The 19,207-nt window shown below is 35.7% G+C and overlaps 1 protein-coding gene across 10 annotated transcripts in view; it reads left to right on the top strand.

Annotated features, from left to right (window-relative positions):
- Positions 1–19,207, top strand: part of LOC110443573 (nuclear factor 1 X-type-like) — a 95,298-nt gene that overhangs the window by 52,897 nt on the left and 23,194 nt on the right. For 8 of the 10 annotated variants that reach the window (XM_021487856.1, XM_021487858.1, XM_021487855.1 and 5 more), the window contains exons 5-7: positions 2,132–2,224; positions 8,620–8,958; positions 17,062–17,319. In XM_021487856.1, the coding sequence (XP_021343531.1) occupies positions 2,132–2,224; positions 8,620–8,958; positions 17,062–17,319 (690 nt within the window). The remainder of the gene's footprint in view (positions 1–2,131; positions 2,225–8,619; positions 8,959–17,061; positions 17,320–19,207) is intronic. The other 2 variants (XM_021487861.1, XM_021487865.1) reach the window with 2 other exon arrangements.

Here is a 19,207-nt window from a genome sequence, read left to right as displayed (position 1 = left end):
ACAGTCCAGCAGTTCCCGATTGGTTCAGCCCAACACAGTGAACCACACTTCTACTATATACATTTACCCTTCGATTCACAGTGGAAATATTGCTATGCCTAATAATCTGTGATATTTATGCTTGCCAACTGTCCCTATTTTGGAGGGAAACTCACTATTTTGGACCCTGAATTTAGCATTTTCAATCAGTGAATTTGCTTAACTATTCCTATATTCTGAGATCTAGAGATTTCATCTAAAAGAACAAACCAAAAGATACAATTTGAATAGTTAAGTTTTTCCTGCAGGGTATATACACACATTTTATACATTTTTTAATTCTGAACATGCAGAATCTCCCCTATAGAAATTTGGCAAGTATATGTACTTATAATGATTATCATGATCAGTTTCACTAATCATAACAGATGGCAAAAGTATATCTGGCACAAAAAGTATAAAGAAAATATGTGGAGCAAACATTTTTTTAGCAACCCCCCCCCCCCCCCCCCAAAAAAAAAAAAAGATTTTTGAACAATAAACTACACAAATTGTACAATGGCAAAATTCTAAAGCACTCAGAAGCTTCCTTCACAGAATGGAATCTGTTATATAGCTTATATATTGTGTTCTGAAATCGTAAACTCCTGACCAAGATTACCTTGATAAACATTTAATGAAGAGTTTGCTCGAAAACATGTCAAAAGGTGAAGTGTTTGCTTATATTCCCATCTACTGGTAAATGTATGTTATCACACATATACAGTCAAGACTCGTCAAAATTTGGTTGTTCCATCCTCTAGTCATGTTTTAGAGAAGATGTTGACACGCTTGTATACAGACCATTCCCAGTAAGCCATCTGTCAAGTAATCTATCTGGATTATCAACACTGCTCTGTACTTGTAATGTGTATATGTGTTCTTCTAACATATCTGTGTATACATAAGAGACATCAGAAACTGTAAAATCAATATTTTAAAAAATATTAGTGTTTATTAATTCATCTGATAATATTCAATGCTATGGAAGAACATCCTTTTAAAAAAAAAAATTTGATTCGGGAACTTCAAAAAAATTATAAAGTTTTTTCATACATTTGCCTGAGAAAGATGAACCAAAGATGGTATTTTCATAATGATACAGGCTACAGGTAGTCTCCTTGCCTGTCATCATGGCTTATTAAAGATGTTTTAAGTTACAATGATACAGGCTACAGGTAGTCTCCCTGTCTGTCATCATGGCTTATTAAAGATGTTTAGTTACAATGATACAGGCTATAGGTAGTCTCCCTGTCCGATATCATGGCTTATTGAAGATGTTTAGTTACAATGATACAGGCTACAGGTAGTCTCCCTGTCTGACATCATGGCTTATTGAAGATGTTTAGTCATAATGATACAGGCTATAGGTAGTCTCCCTGTCTGACATCATGGCTTATTGAAGATGTTAAGTTACAATGATACAGGCTATAGGTAGTCTCCCTGTCTGACATTATGGATTATAGAAGATGTATAGTCACAATGATACAGGCTACAGGTAGTCTCCCTGTCTGCCATCATGGATTATTGAAGATGTGTAGTCACAATGATACAGGCTACAGGTAGTATCCCTGTCTGACATTATGGATTATAGAAGATGTGTTGTTATAGTGATACAGGCTACAGGTAGTCTCCCTGTCTGACATCATGGCCTATTGAAGATGTTTAGTCTCAATTATACAGGCTACACATGGTCTCCTTGTCTGACATCATGGCTTATTGAAGGTGTTTAGTCATAATGATACAGGCTACAAGTGGTCTCCTTGTCTGATATCATGGCTTATTGAAGATTTGTAGTCACAATGATACAGGCTATAGGTAGTTTCCCTGTCTGACATCATTGATTATTGAAGGTGTTTGGTCTCAATGATACAGGCTACAGGTCCCTGTCTGACATCATTGATTATTGAAGGTGTTTAGTAACAATGACATTATTGTTTCCAGATTAACTGGATGAGATACATCTACCTCTGTTTTCTTTGTGTGATTTCCTTGACTGAGTTAGATCTAACCTTTTATAATTGAAGTACTAACCAATGTGTGGGGAAAGATTGAAATATAGGTACAGCCCATAGCTTTATGTAACTTGTGTGTCATCGTTTGTGTGTTTCAGTGCCTGGAAACATTCACTCAGGGGTTTCTGGAAATGACAGCATCATGGCTACAGGGGTCTTCTCTGCTAGGGAACTACTTCGTGTCACACGGCGTAAGTACATATGAATACCACCTCACTCCTCATCACTTGGGAACAACTGCACATTTTACATTGTACATGCATATACAAACCACACCGCCTCACTCCATCTCCAATAGGTACCTACCCATACTTAATAATAAAGGAACTATCTTTTCATGCATCAGTAAGAAAGGAATATAACTACCAACTCTTGAATTTATATTATAGGGACATAACTTCTAGTTTATGCATCATAAATAAAAGGACATAACTACTGATTCATCAATCAAGTAATAAAGGGCCATAACTACCAGTTCAAGTTACATGCTACCTGGACTAACCCAGGTCTGGCCCTGCCCCAAGGGACTGAGGTCATTACATGAAAACAATTTGAGATCCTAACACTATAAACCATATACACATGCATATAGATCTCGACCAGATTTGCTTAAAAGTTTCCTTAGCTTTGAAACAAGAAAATAGTGATACAGGCCCTCCTTGCCTCTTGTTAGGTATTGCCTGCTTTCCATTTCTGTTCAAAAAGTTTGTACTTATATGTTTCAGAACAGTACAATTCAAGTTTGGAATTTAAAATATCTACATAATCACTCCAGGTTACAATTACCAGAATTCCTGTCACATGCTTTCAGATTTCCTGTAGTTAGTATATATCCAATTTCCAGAATTCCCATCATAAACTACTCAATTTTGGTTATAACACATTTCAAACAATACTTTAACTAGATCTACTTTGCTTTCAGAAAGATTGTTTCACTAGGAGGTACAAGTTGGAGATAATTTGAAAACTGTTTTTTTTTGTAAATATCACATCCTTCATCATTTGTGACAGGCTCTACTCTACTTTACAATGTCATGTTCCCATTTTTAATGACAAATTATGTGTTTGATTTGTAACATTTTGTAATGCAGACAGAAATACTGATATTGTTATAACAATCAACACAACATGACAAAGTTTGTACCATAGAAACCTGGTCAAGTTTCTTGAACAGTGTGAAACAGGTTGTCAGTATGTGTAATTAGGTGGAATAAGTAATAAACCAGCCCTGTCTCTAGAATATTGAAGATTTTTAGAAACAAAAATTCGACTTTTATCATTTTTGTCTTGTTCACGTGATGTCTGATTCATATGTTTTAAATGAGGGGAATATTAGCTTGTAGAAGAATAGAGTTGGAAAATTCTTTAAAACCTTTGGGGATGGTTGCATGTCAAAGGAATATATTAAAATCATATGTCATGGGAAAAAACCCCCACTATTGGATGGTAAAAGGTGCCATAGAAATTAATTTCCATTGTATATACAAATTTGGAATCCTCAAATCCTTCCATCCTATTTTTTGTTTGTTTAATCAGTTATTTTTAACTGGTCAGTTGATGATTTTTCTGTTGATTGAGGTTTGTGTATTGATGTTACATGGGTAAATTATTGCCAGATGGTGTCGGATAATTAGAAGTATACAGGAAGACTAAGCCCAGGGCATACCACCATGTCTAGGGCCTATATTGTCTGGTTCGTTTTTCTCCGCCATCAAGGATGCAAGTATTCTAGATTGCTAGCGTCTGACCTAATTGAACGGGAAATAGTGCGGAGGGGGTTGGGGGGGCGTTAAAAAATATTTCAAATCAGAGGCAGCCGAGAGAATAAATGTAATTGAAATTAAAGTGATGTGTAATCAAATTACAAGCTCTGTCTATAGTTGGACTGAGAATCATACAGAGTCATCTCCCTTTGAGGTAGTAGTACAGTACTAACTGTTTTGAAGAAGATTAACTCTTCGTAGACTGCAAGCTCTTACCCGGACAACCACTTGGCGGCTATCAAACTCTGTTTCCTGCCAATTTCTTTAGATAGACAGTTTGTGGTATTTTTTCAGTGAAATCTGGCATTATTAGTCATAATAAAACATTGTCATCCGTCCGTAACCAATTTGATTTCATTTGGCACAGAATAGATGTAAAGGCCATTTGTGTTTCCCCGTTCTTGTTCTCGTCAGATCTATAAATAGCCCTGAAACAGCACTACACTGTAACATGTGCTTGTCACATGAGTTATGGATCATCCTGAGCATGTGATAATGTAAAGGACTTGACTTTTTTTATTGTAGATGTATTACGTCTTTTCTAGTTCTTATATCTGTACAACTCCTTATAAACATAACAGAAGACGATATTTTGAAACATACTTGAACTTCATATTTGTTTACTGAATTCTATAATGTGATGCTGTCACATCTGCAATGCCCCTTTGGCTATGTGAAGTGGTTGTGTACGTTTTGTTCTATATAAGACCTATATTTAAATGAAAATCATAATCAGCTGCTGACCATTTATGTTACATTCAAGGTCATTGATCAAAAGGTCATTGTGATTATAGGAGATTAATGACAAGTGCTAGTGTGTGCATTAAGAACAGGATTATTTTCTTATTTTTTTTTTATCTGACCCTACCGCACCTATACATGGAGATAGACGTATCATGATTTTAATATCTTAGTCATACACAACCACAACTTGTTATATCAGCTGCACCCAGCTCTGATAACTGTGGTAAATAACACCTACATTATTATATAATGGTTACTACTGCAAGAAATATGCAAGAAAATCTGCTGGGGTTGAAGCCAAGGTCATATACTTCAATTTTTTTTTTTAAACTGGTGTAAAACAGCTATTTTTTCTCTCTATCATTTGATATTCATATTGTATCTTCATTTTATGACTTAGATATTGTGATTAAGTCAACCTTGGGTTAACTTCATTTAAAAAAAAAGGGAAAAACTAATTATAAAAAATAAAATCGACAATCGACACACAACTAAGTACTTGAAGAGAAAATGTGACTTCATATGAATACAGATATTTTAACTTCCTCAGGATCAGTGTGATTTGGAGATATTGGAGCACGTTGATTTATCTGTTTTTCGTGATAGCCTATTAATATGAATGACTCTAGTATATTAATCAGACATATTGTACACCTGCGTGCAGATTCCTGTAGACGAAGGTCACGCCTGGTTCAACAGTTCCGTACCAATATATTAAAGACTGGCTATGTCAAGTTTCAAGTGTAGTTTATACAGAAACTTCTTTTTTCATCTCAAATTATGTGTATAGGATCTCTAGGAGTAATGCATTAGGTTTTATGGAATCTGAAATTATTTTAAATGAACAAACACAGGAATTAAATGTAGATTTTGTGAAATGATGAAAAATATATATTGAGCTTTAAGAGCTCATGACGGAAAAGTTTACGTAATAGAAAATACAGATGAAAAGTGAGCATTTGTCTTCGTAAAACCTTATTTAACGTCCCGGTTTAGGTACATTCATACTACAATAGCACTTGTTCTCGGTAAACGCAATCTTATTACAACTGTGAAATGCATGTGGATTAATTTTAAATTTCTAAGCCGGCTATACATCTAGAAGCTCTTCACGTCTTGTGTATATAAATAATGTGGGTTTGGAGCACAAAAAAATGAGGAAGTGTATTATATCCCAGAGATTTAAATCCCGGTTTTAAAGTCCATTGACTACCTGCTGGTCTTACAAAGCATGTGAGCTATGCTGAATGGCCCTTACAAGTGTTGGGCATAGACCATAGCGTTTCTATAGGCCCAGTAACATTATATACATTTAACCCAAATCATACTCAGTCAAGCGAAATGTTCCGTGGAATGAGCACCTTGTTCATGGAACATACATCCCTTCAATAGACTGGCACCTCGGTCTATATTATCAGATGACCAGGCGCTGTGAAGGTCATTTGTATAGTCAAAAAGGGTCATTTTAGCATTCAAAGGAAAACAACTGGAGTAGATAATTATATAGATGGAGAAGTATGTGGTAACATCACAGGCAGTTAATTATGTTTTTACAGATTGTATAAATCATGTGGCGGCGATTAGGTATCAAATGTGTTTGTAAGCACACATGTGTGGGTATCCTAGTATTCCCTTCGACACACATACACGAGTAGGTCCTACGAGTATTTATGTTTCTTGACTGAATTGTATCTCCTTGGTAGAAGTTCCGCTACTTGTAAAAACATCTTCATAAGGGTATAGATTGATACCAGTATTAAAGAAACACAAACGCGTATTGATTTGATTATGACCAATTAATCCTGAAAATCACATAATACTTATTAAAATATAACATAAGATATACTAATTAATATAAGCAGGCATTTTTTAGTAGGATAACTTATCAGTGAAGCTTAAGGCCAAAAAATAGTAAATATAAAGGCAAATGCAAATTTGAACATGTTGAAGACTTCAGCTGTGCTTTTCATCAAGTAGTTTTTGGAATTTACAGACAATCATTATATGATAAAATGAAATCAAATATTACATTACTGAAAGTTGTTAAAGGGACCTAACTCTTACACAAATGTTTGGGTATAATATTTAAGGAAGCATATACTAGAGCCTTAACTAATCGCATTGCCTGAGCTTACAGATGATTACCCGGTAGATATTAAATGTGGAACCGCCTAAATTGACATTTAAAACATTTTTAGCAATGGTCTGTGTAATTGTGTATTCATTTGTCAAAGATTACTAAGTAGAGAAGGCCACTTAATTGTAGATTTCGAAAAAAAATATACTTTGTCTTGAATTTTTTGTCGAGGACAAGATGCTTTGGTTTTTCAATTGAATATAAATTAACTTTGAGACCAATTGTCCATGTCTTTGGGTTTAAGTCTGATGGTCTTTGTTTTGAGTTTTTTTTAATTTTAACAAATGCACTCTTGTCTGGCCAGTATTTTAGATCGGATACTTCCGACAATAGAGAAATAACTGAAAAAAACTGAAATAAAATGAAAATAAAAAAACATGCATTCCAGTTTTATTTGTATCGATCATATGTTATAGGGGCTGTGTAAGAAACAGTCTCTGCTTAGGGACTTGATATACTTACATGTTCTCATAAAATTGATTTTTTTTTACTTACAATTTCAGGAAATTTTCAAAATGTGCACTTTTCCATTTCTGTGTGTAGCCCTAATGGAGGTGGGCATCCTTTCTTTTTAATGGTTTTAAAGATTGAAATTTTTGGGATCAGTTCCTTTGGGGTTTTTCTGTCTGTGTTAGCCGTATGGCGGCTCTTTTATCAGAATAAATGCAATCTGGTACCTCACTTTTAGTTTAAATTTTGGATGAGACTCCAAAGAACTTGGTGTATGAGGACCATTAACTATTCTGCAGCATTGCGAAAAAATGGAAAAACCTCCTCAGCAATAATCTAATCTATTGTATCCAAGTCAAATTTTAACCACAAAAATATTAACAAAATAAAATAATATATGTTTCTGTGAACTTTTTTACCATGAAGATGTCAAATAAATTAAGTCCTGTGATTTTGTTTAATCTTGTCCTGTTTAAATGGTATGTGATTTTGTTTAATCTTGTCCTGTTTTAATGGTATGTGATTTTGTTTAATCTTGTCCTGTTTTAATGGTATGTGATTTTGTTTAATCTTGTCCTGTTTTAATGGTATGTGATTTTGTTTAATCTTGTCCTGTTTTAATGGTATGTGATTTTGTTTAATCTTGTCCTGTTTTAATGGTATGTGATTTTGTTTAATCTTGTCCTGTTTTAATGGTATGTGATTTTGTTTAATCTTGTCCTGTTTTAATGGTATGTGATTTTGTTTAATCTTGTCCTGTTTTAATGGTATGTGATTTTGTTTAATCTTGTCCTGTTTTAATGGTATGTGATTTTGTTTAATCTTGTCCTGTTTTAATGGTATGTGTATTTGTTTAATCTTGTCCTGTTTTAATGGTATGTGATTTTGTTTAATCTTGTCCTGTTTTAATGGTATGTGATTTTTAGTCTGGATCAGGTACAGTACATTTAAAACTTTCACAGTGATTTGTGTAATTGAAAGAATTGGCCAGATATTTATATCTTCCTGCACTTGCTGAATGAAATCTTTTTATTTTGTTTTAATTACTTATATACTTATGTCTGGCTAGAGTATATAAAAAAATGAACCAAAAAATAGACGGAAGATAATCTGGTGAAATTTGTTGGATTTTTTGCCTGATGTTGAGTGGTTTTAATTTAGAAATGAATTAGCTGGGAGAATTAGTTGCTGTGTATGCAATGTTGAAAACGGATCGTGCCTCTAAGCGTGTGTTTGACACACTTTTGAGACTCTGGGTTATGGCTACTTCACTCTACAAGTGCTATATAGATTTATACACAAACTGATTTTTTTACCTCAAGTCTTGTAAAAGCTCCAGTCTGTAGAATTAATTGTCGGGGATTGTGTATCTGGTATGATATGGTAGTGACTGGGGTGCTCTGCAAAACTCAACACCAGTTAATATATTCTGGTATCTTAATTAGTACAGCATAAGTATGAGGTCTATGGTGTATACTGTTGTGTGTTCCAGATTCCATCATGATGCCACAGAACGGGACAGTGTCTATGATGCCGCCCAGTAAACAGATGGACAGTCCCAGTTACTACAACTACAGCCCTCAGGAACAGCCCCAGGTGGTGGGTGGCATGCCACACCCGGGAATGCCCAACGGCCAGTCCGCCCTTAGCCCCTCCGGCCACCCACATAAGCGGCTAAAGCGCAGCACCATGAGCTCAATCTCGTCAGCGGAGGACGATGTGGAGAGCGTCGGGGATGAGAACGAGACGATGAGCAACTACTATGGCAAGTCTCCCGCTAACCTGAGTGGCAGTGGCTCGTCAGGGTGGCAGGGGGATCACATGGACCCAGGTGAGGCCACACCCACGCACATGTATAGCCACACCTATTTCACTGCAAAGCCACACCCACCATATTTTTAGGACCAAATATCTACTTATAGAAAGCTAGGTTTGCAATGTCTTGACAATGATTGCCTACCTTATCAAAACTCAAGGAAAATCACAAATACATAGGAATATGTAAGGAAGACAGCATAGAATATAAGCATGTACCATCAACATATGTAACCACTCCTACATACAGAATGGTCACTCCTGGTCACTTTAGCAGATAATTGGGACACCCAGTAAGCAAAATACTACACACACATTCACACAACATTTCCGCACCAATTCTGGTCTTCTTTGTCCATGTGAACCCCCAATAACACATTACACTGATCTGAAAGTGATCTTAAATGGCATCTGTTGAAGATAACTTGACTGTCTGGTGTCACCTGGCAAAACATGATGGTGCTTTGTTCACTGTTATGTGAACGTAACCATTTGATATGGAAGTTGATTCCCAAACCAGAGTATCAGTTGGTCTTTTGCCTGGTACATGATTTTACCAATACCTCTTAAGCTGACCTTTCTTTAGACTGTCACACCTCTAGACTCGCAGAGTTGAGCTTTTCTTTAGACTGTCACACATCTAGAATGGCAGAGTTGAGCTTTTCTTTAGAATGTCACACCTCTAGACTGGCAGAGTTGAGCTTTTCTTTAGACTGTCACACCTCCAGAATGGCAGAGTTGAGCTTTTTCTTTCGACTGTCACACCTAGACTGGCAGAGTTGAGCTTTTCTTTAGACTGTCACACCTCTAGACTGGCAGAGTTGAGCTTTTCTTTAGACTGTCACACCTCCAGAATGGCAGAGTTGAGCTTTCTTTAGAATGTCACACCTCTAGACTGGCAGGGTTGAGCTTTTCTTTCGACTGTCATACCTCTAGACTGGCAGAGTTGAGCTTTTCTTTAGACTGTCACACCTAGACTGGCAGGGTTGAGCTTTTCTTTCGACTGTCACATCTCTAGACTGGCAGAGTTGAGCTTTTCTTTCGAATGTCACATCTCTAGACTGGCAAAGTTGAGCTTTTCTAATTGATCAAATTTGATCAGTTTGGTGGACAGTCATCCACCTAGACTAAATTGTCCACCTAATTGTCCACCTTTTCTGTAGCTGTATCGAAAAATATGTGCATTCTTACTTAATGAGATAAAAAATGAACCAGTTTTCTGTTAGGTCCTGTCAATTTTGGTGATCATAGGGCGCCGGCCATTTACTTGTGGAATGTTGTAAAAAACAAATTTACCCCCTGAGTACATCTGTAGTCTTCGGGAAAAAACAAGGAAAACTATATACCAGAAGAACAATACAAATTTAATGAGGATGTTAGCTTTTAAAAGAATGTGTTTCCTGATCACAAATTTATAAGGGGATCGTTAAGTCTTCCCCATGTAACCAAATGATGTAAATTTCCCGTCCCGAGTTCCACTTCTTTCACGTTCTCGTGGAAGCTAGTGTATTGGTTGGGAGTGATAAACGGGGCTGGTAGGCTGGCCGTACCTACAAGTTAGGTAATTCTATAATACTCTGCGGACACATTACGCGTCACAAACACTATTTGATATGCAGCTGCGAGTTTAGTTTCTAAAAAATCAATACGCCTACATCTCACAGACCTTTTACGTACCAAAATTATTTCAAAATTATGCAGAATTCCCAAATTTTGCGGTTTGTTTCTAGATTGAATTGTCCCAGGGGTACACATGTTCTTAGGTAACGGTTACCGGGGGAACCATTTGAAAATTGGTGAATAAAATTGAGATTTTAGAAAGTATAGACATGATGTATTTGAGAAAAAAACGATTTTCAATTTTTTTTTTGTCTAAGATGTTTTCTTTGAAAAGTGAGTTTTAAGTTCCGACAGTTAAATTGTGATGCTTCAATTAAAGATGCTAGAAATGTATGTGAAATGCCTAATCCTTCGGTGTGTCGAGGGGTTTGGAAAGCATGTGAGGCATTGTAGCTCCCGTATGTCAGCTTAAGCGCTGCGCACGGGATAAAACCAGCGAAGACAAATTATCTGTAGGCCTATTTCGTTGACACAGTGAAAACTGATGAATTTATTTTGCCACCAACTAGATGATAAATCTGTAGTTATGACAATGATTTATTTTCACGTTAAATCAAGTTTCTTCTACTGTGAAATAAAACTTTCTTTTCAGGTATGTTGGATAAATTTATTTTTAAAAGATTTTAGATTTTTTTTCAGCATTTCATTTCACTTTAATCAAGTCTTCATATTGACAAATAGGTCACATTTATTTCTTATTTGAATGTTGTTCATTGGTTATACTTTCTAACCTCCATGCAAACTATTCATTTTCTATTTGAAATGATTTGTTTAGTTTACTTATATGGACATATATTTCAACATGCCAAACTGTAAAAGACACTCTCGGAAAATTTATTGTTAGTATAAAAATATAAAAAAAAATATATCAGTATGAATAAATGAAGATTTTAATCAAACGTTAATTTATGCCTGGGCTCTCATATCATCAATTTATAGCCCGGAAACGCAAGTTTGATCAGACAGTATTTGTGGTATCTGACACAGCTGTTTAAGTAGAATATTTACAATCTATGTGAACGTACCATGTTTCTTTTATATCTGTTGAGTATCTGTGATCAGTTCTGGTATGGAAGAAGATAATCTTCTGTTGATAACCCTGTAAATTGATACCAATTAAAAAGGTTGAGATTGTCAATTGTAATGGACATCAAATTATGTCAAAATATAGCAAGGGGAATAACTCCAGTCAGTTATCTTGTCTTGATATCAGTTCCTCTTACATCAGACGTCAAATGAATTAATTTTGATCTGGATGCAGTGTTCTATATGTAGGAAAGCAATTTTATAAATTGTAGCGATTCTTTAAGAGATATGACTCACTGTCTAAGTAGATATTGTTACATATAAACTTGACGTTGCTACGGATATTTGAGTTTTAAGAGGTTATGAACGTTAAGTTTTCTGATCGGGTCGTGATAAGGATGTAAATGAGACCAGTAGAAAGTGATCAAGACTGACGATAATTAATTACACAGACTCACATGTACATTTTTTTATTTGATTCTCAAAGACTCGGAGACTAAATGAATCGTGCGGTGGGCGGGAAAGAGTTTCTCTGTAATATGTCTTCAAAACATTCCACACTTATTTCACAGCTAGCTAGCGTAGCATGTACCAACCTTAAATTCTCTATAACCCCATACCTCCTTTGATGGATGGCATTGGGCAACGTTTTGCTAGTCATGGAGGCGTTGGAGCATCATCTAGTACATGAAAACTCTGAACCTTGATGACTGTTGAGATTGTCAGACCCGTACCGTAGACAGTTAAAAACCACTGATATTACATTACTTGTGGCCTAGTAATTTGTGTTGTATTTGTAAATGCTAATTTTTAGTGGCCGCGTCTGTTAGTATACGACCTTCGCACAAAATAGATGTTACACAGAATTGTCCATAAATCTTGTCCTACCTCCAAAATCATGTAATGGAATCCCCCGATGATTGATTTAGACTAGTTTATGTTCTCTCTAGGGTACACCAATTACACCTCTGTTTCTGTCTGGGTATTTTCAGCATTATATATATACACCCTTTACATTTTGTAACAAACATTTCCGCAGTATACATATTTCCAGTAATAAACCACTGTCGTTGTTTTCGAAGTCTCGCCATTTCTTAAATGTGAGATACATTCCCGTATTAATTTATCTTTTCACTATTTATTTCCTAATCACCCAAACACATTGTGTTTGCATCAACATGCATGGTCCCTTTAGCAATATGAGTTAAAGAAATTGCAGGAGAGTATAAAAAATAAAAATGAAAATAGGTCCTCCATGTATTTCATATATTCAAATCAATCAAACTTCCTGTTTTGGAGCCTGCAAAAACTGGTACATATATCAACATGGTATATTCTGCATCTTCATATTTACACTTACAAATTTTGTTTCCAAATTATCATCTTCATGTATTTATTTACACTCCATAATTATTGCCATCTTAATATTTTCATGTCTAAAGATTAATGCCTATTTGAAAAACATTATCACATATTTACATATCAAATAAAACTATTCCTTGTTGCTGAATCGTAGTATGTATACTAGTATTCACTTTCTCACATTGGTTGACATCATTATATTTGTATCACCTTCAAAGATTGGTAGGTGTTACAGGTGTTACAGGTGTTACGAACGAGGAGTTTTGAAGTTTTTTGCTTGACCTGTTGATCGTTATCCAACACTGCAGCAGAACTTCAGTTATCACTGAATCATTAATGTTTTATGGTTAGTTTTTAATAAGTCCTGATTGAATACAAAACTTAATGAATAAAGTCATATTGAGGCTTCACCCTAAGCTCAATTCTTCATCAACATTTATGGTCCACTGACTTGTTCAGGGTTCAGTTGCTTGACATACTATACTTTCTGACTTGACCAATGTGTATGGTCTGGCGGTTTCCCCCCATCTATGCTCCGGTGACTTCACCAACATTCACATTCCACTATCTAATAATGCCAAAACATTTTAGCTTCCAGTTTCCGAGAAATCAAATCACAATAGGTCAGATTAGCGATTATATTATCATACTTTCAGATTGACAGGGATTCCTGGAATTTCTTGTTTAGTACATACTTAAATCTTCGGCTTGGGGTATAAGTTAAGGTCCTCCTCTATTACACCCTATAAATCTTAGGCTTGGGGTATAAGTTAAGGTCCTCCTCTATTGTACCATATAAATCTTAGGCTGTGGGTATAAGTTAAGGTCCTCCTCTATTATACCCTATAAATCTTCGGCTTGGGGTATAAGTTAAGGTCCTCCTCTATTATACCCTATAAATCTTCGGCTTGGGGTATAAGTTAAGGTCCTCCTCTATTATACCCTATAAATCTTCGGCTTGGGGTATAAGTTAAGGTCCTCCTCTATTATACCCTATAAATCTTCGGCTTGGGGTATAAGTTAAGGTCCTCCTCTATTATACCCTATAAATCTTCGGCTTGGGGTATAAGTTAAGGTCCTCCTCTATTATACCCTATAAATCTTCGGCTTGGGGTATAAGTTAAGGTCCTCCTCTATTATACCCTATAAATCTTCGGCTTGGGGTATAAGTTAAGGTCCTCCTCTATTATACCCTATAAATCTTCGGCTTGGGGTATAAGTTAAGGTCCTCCTCTATTATACCCTATAAATCTTCGGCTTGGGGTATAAGTTAAGGTCCTCCTCTATTATACCCTATAAATCTTCGGCTTGGGGTATAAGTTAAGGTCCTCCTCTATTATACCCTATAAATCTTCGGCTTGGGGTATAAGTTAAGGTCCTCCTCTATTATACCCTATAAATCTTCGGCTTGGGGTATAAGTTAAGGTCCTCCTCTATTATACCCTATAAATCTTCGGCTTGGGGTATAAGTTAAGGTCCTCCTCTATTATACCCTATAAATCTTCGGCTTGGGGTATAAGTTAAGGTCCTCCTCTATTATACCCTATAAATCTTCGGCTTGGGGTATAAGTTAAGGTCCTCCTCTATTATACCCTATAAATCTTCGGCTTGGGGTATAAGTTAAGGTCCTCCTCTATTATACCCTATAAATCTTCGGCTTGGGGTATAAGTTAAGGTCCTCCTCTATTATACCCTATAAATCTTCGGCTTGGGGTATAAGTTAAGGTCCTCCTCTATTAACACCATCATAATATAACCCCATATTAACATTATCCCAATATACCTAGGACATTCCTTCAATGTCATAAAATAACGATACAAAACTTGCATCACCCAAACGTCTCATGATGTGACACTCCCACGCCATTTTGTAATATCACAATATTCATGTATCACAGTATCACAATGTCATCGAATAACATAACACTTACATTACCCAAATGTCTCATGATGTGACATTCCCACGCCATTTTGTAATATAACAATATTCATGTATCACAGTATCACAATGTCATCGAATAACATAACACTTACATTACCCAAACGTCTCATGATGTGACACTCCCACGCCATTTTGTAATATTACAATATTCATGTATCACAGTATCACAGTGTCGTAAAATAACATTTAAATTGTCCCATTATCAAAACTGTGACATCCCCAAAACCATCGTAATATAGCACACATTATATCACTCCAATATCTCATGGTGTGACATCTGCGTAACGTCGTAATAATTATGCTTGTAACACAACATTGACATCAGTATCACAATATTGTAATATAACATTTCATTTGTATCATCCCATTATCACATGGTGTGGCCTCATAATCATTTGGTCTCTTTTGTTGATTATTTCTTTGAAAATGCGAATCATTTCTCGTTTGCTACACATCATTTACTCTCATCAACTCTGTGTAGGCGTGTGTTTGTATGAAACTTCTGCTAAAGCGCAAAGCACGATTTTAATTCATTTGCATAGAAACATTGTTGTTCATTAATTTATTAAGATTAATATTAACAGCCTCAAAAGATCGGTTCATTGTATCATGCTTTCAGTCATTGATTTTCCCATCTAACATTTAATCTATAAAAATAACCTACTAATTTACTTTGTTTTTCCGTGTATATTGTAATATTTACTGCAACTTTTCACACATTTTCTATAGTTTGCTATACAAGGCTGGCCATGTGCTTGTTCTGGAAATGTTCATGTCTAATATATATATTTTGAATTTTCTTTGTCTCTAGGACACTTGCATCATGTATTTAAAAATGTGTTTGCACCACATTGTTGTACGATATCTTTGTTTATATTAATGACGGCTTACATATTTACCAGGAATAAGTTTTACTGAGCACAGTATGATTTTTCGCAGCACTTTGCTTTTAGGTTTTTAATCTGAGGACCTTTACTTTTCTTCACAGTGTGAACATGTGTTTCCAGTTTTTCTTAGACGATACTCTCTAACTGTCAATATCTGCTGTAATCTGATTGGTGCCTTAAATGAGGTTGTTACCATTGGTTACAGGTAGATGAAACTTAAATAGTGTATAGGTGATCACTGGTATAAACCAAAATATAATCAGTACATTTGAAAGTAAGTTGTCATCGACTCAAGATTTTACGCAACAGTTTTATATATAAATATTCTGAGACTATATGTCTTGATCCCCATATTGGATTGCTTTAAAAAATGTTAAAAGATAAAAAAAAAATTAGATCAACGATTTCTTTAGTAACCATCTACAAAGCTTAGACAAATTTCACTGTCAATAGTTTAAATTGGCGATGAAAAGTTGTGTAATTGATCAGAGATTGTGCTTCTGTAATGTATTAATAGACTAATTATCTACTCATGGAAATGCATAAATAAATAAGAAAAACATATCTGTCAGTGAAAAATGTATAATTGAGTTAATAAAGGCGAAGTTTGTTTTGAACACAAACAGGAATTGAAAACTTGTTTTGCAAGCTTTCCCAAACGTCTGTTGCTTTTGTCAAGCAAAGAGTGCAAATGACTGGTGTCTGGACTCTTTACCACTGAAAACAGCTCACGGAGTCACAGTTTGCCGAAACAAATGAATCGTAATCTGAATATAATTGAGTTATGCAAAAATAAATAAGAAAAAGTCATCTCAGTGAAAAAAATATGTAATGGACCTATCTGCAAATAGAAATGCATAAATAACTAAGAAAAAGTTACTTCTCTGCAAAAATACACTTTATATAAATATTTTACCTAAGATATGTATAAATGAATAAGAAAAAAATATCAGCCAGTGAAAAGAATATTTAATAGAGTTATCTGCCCTAAGAAATGAATGAATATGTAATGTAAAATTATCTCTCGATGAAAAACATGTACTATAGTAATTTGCTCTTAGATATCTGCCAGTAAAAAAAATGTAATAGAGTTATATGCCCTTAGAAAAGCCAAATGTTTTAAGAAAATATCGTCTTTTCTAATTGATTCTGTTGAAAAACAATTTTGTTCTAAGAAATGCATGGCCAGCCTTGGAAGTTTTCATTGTTGTTGCCTTGGGTTGGCTTGGAGGACAGTTTAGTGTCCGTTTGCATTTTTGTGTGTTATATCATTTGTACACAGGTTTGACAAATAGTGCAGCCATGCATTCACCTCACCTGCTCCATGCTAGTAAACCTACGGTAGATGCATCTTCATCTTCATCAAATGCGCGAGGCTTCACCCCGGTGTCGTCTGGCGTCTCATTGTCCCAGCATGCATCTCGGCACGAGCAGGGGACCCCACCCAGGCCCCTGAGTGGTCACACCCCACAGCCAGCTGGGACACGCCCACTTTCCTCGTCCCCGCCCCTCTCAGGTAGAGGTGTGTTTATAGCCCAAGGTATGTGTTCTGTGTCCCGGAGTAACCATTCATGTTGGACAGTGAAGAAAAAAGATCAAACAAAATTCTCTATATACTGAACCCTGAAATATGCTTATTTTAGTCAAAGGTGACTGATACATTTGAAAAAATGATAAGTTTTGACATCTTATAAAATCAATTGATTGACTGTACTTAGCATTCTATCTCTCTTTCATCTATTAGTCATCTAACATATAACTAATTAGATATTCACAACTTCATATATGTTATACATGTATACTAGTTTCATCAGGTGATGACAGATACCTGTTTATATGTTTACTAATTTTTAAGATCTGTCTTTTAAATGTTTATAAACAAATTCAAAAAGGTCTTTTATGTGTCTATTATGGCAACCTTTTTAACATTGATCCTTTCTATCACAGACCTAACTCTTGTCATCATTTCCTGGTCTTGTCATCGCGGTCAAACCTCCTCATTAATTTTCCCAATACCATCAGTAGTTACAGTTGAGCTTCAATTTGATTTTAGCATATGTTTGTAGTAGAAGCTAGTTCATGCGTGGAGTTCTCAGATTTCAGATTGGGATAATGACCTTGAGGCACATTAGTTATATTATGTTAGACTGACACATCACTATCAAACACTAGTGCCAGACTGACATCACTATCAAACACTAGTGACACAGACTGACATCACTATCATATACTAGTGACAGACTGACATCACTATCAAACACTAGTGCCACAGACTGACATCACTATCAAACACTAGTGACATAGACTGACACATCACTATCAAACACTAGTGACATAGACTGACACATCACTATCAAACACTAGTGACACAGACTGACATCACTATCAAATAATAGTGCCACAGACTGACACATCACTTTCAAACACTAGTGCCACAGACTGACATCACTATCAAACACTAGTGACAGACTGACATCACTGTCAAACACTAGTGACAGACTGACATCACTATCATATACTAGTGACACAGACATATATCACTATCAAACACTAGTGACAGACTGACATCACTGTCAAACACTAGTGACAGACTGACATCACTATCAAATACTATCACTATCAAACACTAGTGACAGACTGACATCACTATCAAATAATAGTGCCACAGACCGACATCACTATCAAACACTAGTGCCACAGACTGACATCACTCTCAAACACTAGTTCCACAGACTGACATCACTATCAAACACTAGTTCCACAGACTGACATCACTATCAAACACTAGTTCCACAGACTGACATCACTATCAAACACTAGTGACAGACTCACATCACTATCAAACACTAGTGACAGACTGACATCACTATCAAATACTATCACTATCAAACACTAGTGACAGACTGACATCACTGTCAAACACTAGTGACAGACTGACATCACTATCAAATACTAGTGACACAGACTGACATCACTATCAAACAATAGTGACAGACTGACAACCACTATCATATACTAGTGACACAGACTGATATCACTATCAAACACTAGTGACACAGACTGACATCACTATCAAACAATAGTGACATAGACAGTCATCACTATCAAACACTAGTGACACAGACTGACATCACTATCATATACTAGTGACACAGACATATATCCCTATCAAACACTAGTGACAGACTGACATCACTATCAAACAATAGTGACATAGACTGACATCACTATCAAACACTAGTGACACAGACTGATATCACTATCAAACACTAGTGACACAGACTGACACCTCTATCAAATAATAGTGCCACAGACTGACACATCACTTTCAAACCCTAGTGCCACAGACTGACATCACTATCATATACTAGTGACAGGCTGACATCACTATCAAACACTAGTGACATAGACTGATATCACTATCAAAC

Source organism: Mizuhopecten yessoensis, unplaced genomic scaffold, assembly GCF_002113885.1.
Source record: "Mizuhopecten yessoensis strain PY_sf001 unplaced genomic scaffold, ASM211388v2 scaffold716353, whole genome shotgun sequence".
In the NCBI taxonomy this organism is placed as follows: domain Eukaryota; kingdom Metazoa; phylum Mollusca; class Bivalvia; order Pectinida; family Pectinidae; genus Mizuhopecten; species Mizuhopecten yessoensis.
This window is presented reverse-complemented; position numbering and strand designations above follow the sequence as displayed.